Source organism: Crocodylus porosus, unplaced genomic scaffold (assembly GCF_001723895.1).
Source record: "Crocodylus porosus isolate Cpor-Errol unplaced genomic scaffold, CroPor_comp1, whole genome shotgun sequence".
Taxonomy (NCBI): Eukaryota; Metazoa; Chordata; order Crocodylia; family Crocodylidae; genus Crocodylus; species Crocodylus porosus.
The window spans coordinates 23978507-23983910 of NW_017728906.1; the positions used below are offsets into that span (position 1 = coordinate 23978507).

The following is a 5404-nucleotide window of genomic DNA, read 5'->3' on the forward strand; positions in this document are numbered from 1 at the left end:
AAATTTAAGGATTGATAATTTCCCCCACCACAAATAAGGACAAAATATTGAAGTTGCGTAAATTTTCACAAAGTACACATCTAGGAAAGATTTAGGGTTATATGTACTTTGTGAAAACTTACATTTTTCTGTAGAGTTATCTTATACTGGAGTAAATATAGTGTGGCTTTTCCCCCCAATCAACATGCAGAAAGAAACTCGTCATCTTACATTCCCATATGAAGAAACCTCATTAAACATATTATCTATCATTGAATTCTGCCAAAGCAGCATGTGCTCTGTAATGGAAACAAACTATGAAATTGATTAAATGCAGCTAAAACAGAGCATGGCTATAAAACATATGGCCCACATTGGGCAAACATACTGATGGAAACATTTTTTTTTTCGTGGTCGTTAAGAAAAATGAGAAGTTGCTTTTGTAAGAGGGAATGGGCTCAAGCCTAGAGGTACTGCAATACCAGGCTGTCACTCAGATAGGCCAGAGCAAGTTCTGGCATCCTCCCCTGATGCCAAAAATGGAGATGGGAGACTATCATAAGGCTAGGTTAGTGTAGCCCATCTGAATAAGATAGATGATAATGCCTACTGTGCTCAGTCCCCCTCAACATTGACTCCTTTTCCAAGTCATGGTGAGCCACTACGTTGAATGCATTTTAACTTCTTCCCTCCGACAGCTCAGCTATGTCTTTCTTTCCTTTTTCCAAACATTCTTATTTCTTCACCAGCCTTTAATGCCTGGGAAATGTCACCAAATGGAGACCCAAACATTTCACCCAAAATCACTCTGTTTCCCCTTCCCATAGCTTGTTGCTTATGATTAGTTTGGCCCTGTCCTCCATGGGGGTGGAACTGGACCAGGTTGTCCTGTGACTCATCTGCATATAAAATTTTGGAGGATCCCAGGACTCATGACCAGAATGCCCAATTTCAGTCATGAGTTGATGGCTAATTAGCACAAGGATCCTTTTGTGGGGCATATCTGGAGTACACACATATGCTAAGCTGTGCAGTCCCTATGGCTTAATATGTTGTTGACTCTGCTGGTGCACAGCCCAATGAACTATATGGTAAGTTATGAGCCTTTTGGCTTTGGACTAATACCATGTATAGTTTGTGCTATATATACATAGGTACAAAAATGTTACTTAAAAGTATGTTTATGAAGTATCAGTGCTAAAACTTCCAGCAGTTTCAAAAAAAGTAAAATGTATTAATTGCAGATGAACTAAATTACTACAAGTATGGTTTATTTCAAAATCAGTGTTTTAAAATGTGTCCCTCACATCCAAGTGCTTAAGGAAGGCAGGTTCTGAGAGTAAGGGTGGGGGGAGGAAGGGAAGGGGTTGCAGGGGGAAGAAGTTCTATGGGGCAGGGGGCCATCTGATTGTCCCCTCCTCCCCGGATCTATCTTCCTTGCTGTAGCAATGGAGGGGGACAAATTCAAGGCAAAACTTCCAATAATTAGGTTCTATACTGGGAAAATTATAACAAATGTATAAATTCTTCCTGTATAAAACCTAATTATTGGGGGAGTCATCTTATATTCAGAGTAGTTTTATATTCTAGTAAATATGGTAATTTGGTTTAGCTTCTTGAACAATTAATTCAGTATCAGAGCTTGCATATATACATTCTGTTTTCTGCTCAGAATGTGTGGCTACCAGAGATGTTTCCAAAATCCTTAAACTATATTTTTTTCAAGTCAGTGAGGCTAATGATCTCTGCATTGACATCAATAATACGCAACATGGAGTTCATTGGAATTTGTGCTCCAATGTGTGCCAGCATGAGGGTGCAACTCGCATCTGAGTAGTATTTTTCTTGCAAAGGTTTTTTAAGTCTGGAATCTGCCAATTCCTCTGGGGAGGAAAATGGAATTTTTTCATGGTCCATAGGCATGCTCAGGCTGCATGTAGCAGTTAGTCTTTTGCTGCGCACAGGATTAGCCCAATGCTTCAGGGTGTCTGAAAACCTGGATTCCGTCATTTGCTTGTCACTGGCATGCTTGCTGGGTGTTGGACGAGCTCAGAAATGTTTTCTTCATCTTTTTCTTTTATCTGTTAAATAGTGACACAGTGCATTGTACAGCACTGGGATGTCTGGATAAAAAGCATTTTGAGTGGCTCTCAGTATTTTATCTGAACTCCTTCCTTTCTCCCCAGTTATGTCCATCTGAACAATTGGGACTCAGTTGTAATAACTAGCTTTCTTATTTTTAACTTTCTAAAATGTATTTAATTAGTTTGGGTGAAATTAGAATAGGTATTGTTCAGTCATGAAGAGTTCGGTTCACTAACATTTTCAGATATGTATCTCCTTTTATCATCCAAGACAAGTTGCAGCATTTAAAACTTGTTTGTCTAAATCAAGGATAAGCCTACAATCTTAAATTACTGACTGATTTAATCATGTATTTTGTACCAATATTTATATATATAATTGCATATCTTGAAGTTTTTTCTACTGTATTTTAGCTTTCTTTTTCTCATGTTTCCTTCTGCTTTTTAAGAGTCCTAGAAGCCAGCATAGCAGAAAATAAAGCAAGCTTGAAGAGGACACATCCAGAAGTGTGGAGTGATTCTCCAAATCCGTATGATCGAAAGCGGCTAGAAAACTGTCCGGTTGGGTTAAAGAATGTTGGCAACACATGCTGGTTTAGTGCAGTTATACAGGTAAGTGTTTTCGTAAAGATCTCTGTTTTTTGCATACTGTTCTTCTACAAAAGGTTATAACGGGTAGAATCTTGGCTTTTTTTTTTTCCCTTGAGCCTGAAGTATAAGGCTCTGAGTGCTCAGTAAAACCAATACTATGTTTACAGAATCTAAAAAAATCTATACTGCTACTTATTGTAGGCAGTAGACTTGCCTGGTTTAGATAAGTGAGACATCATAGTATCTGAAAATATTTCAGAATATTTGAAAATAGCATTACCTTTCAAAGGCAGAGGGTGCTCTCAGTGTTATCTGCAATGTTCTAAGAATATTGGAAAATGAGTGGAGGGAGACCTGAAGGAAGAAGGAGGTGAATGGTTGCCTTGTCTTTGACCAGGGATCCTGGTTTTCCCTGATTTAAAAAAAATTGCAAATTCTCTGATTTAAAACCCCCATGATCTGTGATTAAAATGAAAGGCCCCTCACAGCCCTCCCCACAGCCTCCTGGCCCTGCTGGTGACTCTCACTCCCCACACAGTCCCCCAGTCCTGATAGTGTCCCTCACCCCCAACTCACAGCCCTCTGCCCTCTACCCCCCAGCCCTCTCAGAGGGGGCCCCCAACTGCCAGGGCTGTGGGGCCAGGGACCCAGGTCCATAGCCCACTGCCTCCAGCAGGAGGTGGTGGCTGCTGCAGCAGTGCAGAGCCCAGTGCTCTCTGCCCTGCTGCCTGCCTGCTGTGGTCTTGGTTGTGGGGAGGGGTGGGCAGTTCCTTGCCACTGCGTGCACTCCCAGGGGGGCAGAGGGGACCCATGCCTCCCAGATCTGTGCACAGGGCGGGAGTGGGCTGTGAGCTGTGTGATGCCTAAAGCATCCCCTGAGCGTGTTGCAGCAGTGTGGGGCATAACCCTGCACTGCTGCCCTGCTGCTGCTCCACACACAGGAGACGCCTCTCCAGGGCAGCAAGGAGCTTGCAGTGGCAAGGAGATCCCCACACAGCCCTGCTGTTCTCTGCAATGCTGGGTTGCACCTGCTGAGCTGCAGAGACCCCAGGGGAGGGCAACAGGGTGGGGAGGCCATTCCCCCACCCCTAGGATGAGCTGCCCACAGACTTGTCCCACCCTATGCTGGGGCCCTGTGGCCACGCAGCCCCGAGCCCCAAGCCCTACGTATTGTCCAGACCTGCCCAGCTCCCTCCTTCTCTCCCTATGGGGGCCTCAATCCCCCTTCCCCCCCACTTACTGGTCACGTGCATATGCATGCAAATGGCACCCCCTGCCTGACTGCCCTTCTCCCACTCCCCCCAGCTCCTTTCAGGCTGGAATTCAGCCAGCCAGCAGTCAGCTCTTTGCAAAACTGAAGAATCTGCAGGTTTCTCCCCTAAAATGAGCAATCCACATTTTCCTCCAGTAAAGGGTAAAATCTGGGATTTTCTCCATTTTTCTGTGGGAAACGGAAAACCTGGGTCCCTGCTGATGATACAGTTTTATGGAGATGTTGCAATCCCTTCACTGAGCAGTGAATCATTTATAGGGCAGCAGTAAAGTGTGTGCACAGAAAAACAGGAGATGGATGACAGGCAGGAATTTGGGAAGGAAAAAAGGTCCAATGCCTAGTCATGTTGTTTTGAGTTAGTTTAGCTAGTCCAGTCAATGTGTATGTGCAATTATTGTGTTAATCTGTAGTATGTACTGTAGTGTGTAGTATGTTAATTATGTGTATCAGTAATTTTTAAAAGATGTAGAATCACAACATCAGAAGCATTTAAAAGCTGTCATTGTGATCTTTTTATGTTAGTAAAGCAGTGAAAGCAGTTTTCAGTAGTCATTATTGGTATGCCAGGAAATTAAGGTTGAAATTAGACTAGAAGTGTTGAGTAGAATTAGACTTGAAGTATTGTTAGCATGGTTAAATGAGAAATAGATCTGGCTGTGAAGCCAATAGGGATAGCAACTTTTTGTCACTGCAAGATTGCATTATGAATGGGTTATATTGCTGTAGAAACATGCCCGAGCTATTCTGACTTATGCAGGAAAGACCAAATTCTGCCACTTATACTCATTGTGAAATACCTTTTCAGTGAGCAATCCTATTAATTGTAGTAGGCTTCCTTGAAAGGAAGGGTATTGATCAAATGGATAGGTGTGTCACCATATTCTTATTTGAGTAAAACTTAATATGCTAGTAGTGAATGTAATATTTTTTTTTGTATATAATACTTATGAAGTGGTAGGATTTAGTAAAAACTGAAGCACTGACATTTTAATTTCTATTTATTTTCATGGGTATTTCCAAAATTATATGTCACCGGAGAGGGGAAGCAGGAGGGTGCTTTGTGAAAATCACCAAGACAAGTTTCTTCAATAATCTACAGCAGTTCCCTATGCAGAGTACTGTCTGATATGTTGAAACATACTTGATACATCATTTTCTTTATCTCTGCTTTTTGACAAATTGAATTAAAACCATGATATTTCAAACGCGCTTTTTTTAAACCTGAATTACAGCTAACATCTTGCACTGTAAAGAGGGAGGGGGAGGGAAAATGGTAAAAATCCACCTTGCTGTTCCTTTTGTTCTGTGGGTGGTCTTTCATGACTTGAATGGTGAACACAGCCCAGTTAGTTTCTTATTTTGCTTTTAGCCCTTATCTCTTCCAGGGTCTTGTAAACTAATTGAATGCTAACGTGTCTGAATTTTATACTTTCCTGAAGTTCTTCAGCTCTGTGTGTGTGTGCGCGTGCGCACGCAT

General features: G+C 42.1%; 1 protein-coding gene across 1 annotated transcript in view; it reads left to right on the top strand.

Annotated features, from left to right (window-relative positions):
* The window catches only part of USP25 (ubiquitin specific peptidase 25), a 157320-nt gene that overhangs the window by 58355 nt on the left and 93561 nt on the right, over positions 1-5404 (top strand). The window contains exon 7 of the mRNA XM_019557104.1: positions 2513-2675. Coding sequence (XP_019412649.1) covers positions 2513-2675 — 163 coding nt within the window. The remainder of the gene's footprint in view (positions 1-2512; positions 2676-5404) is intronic.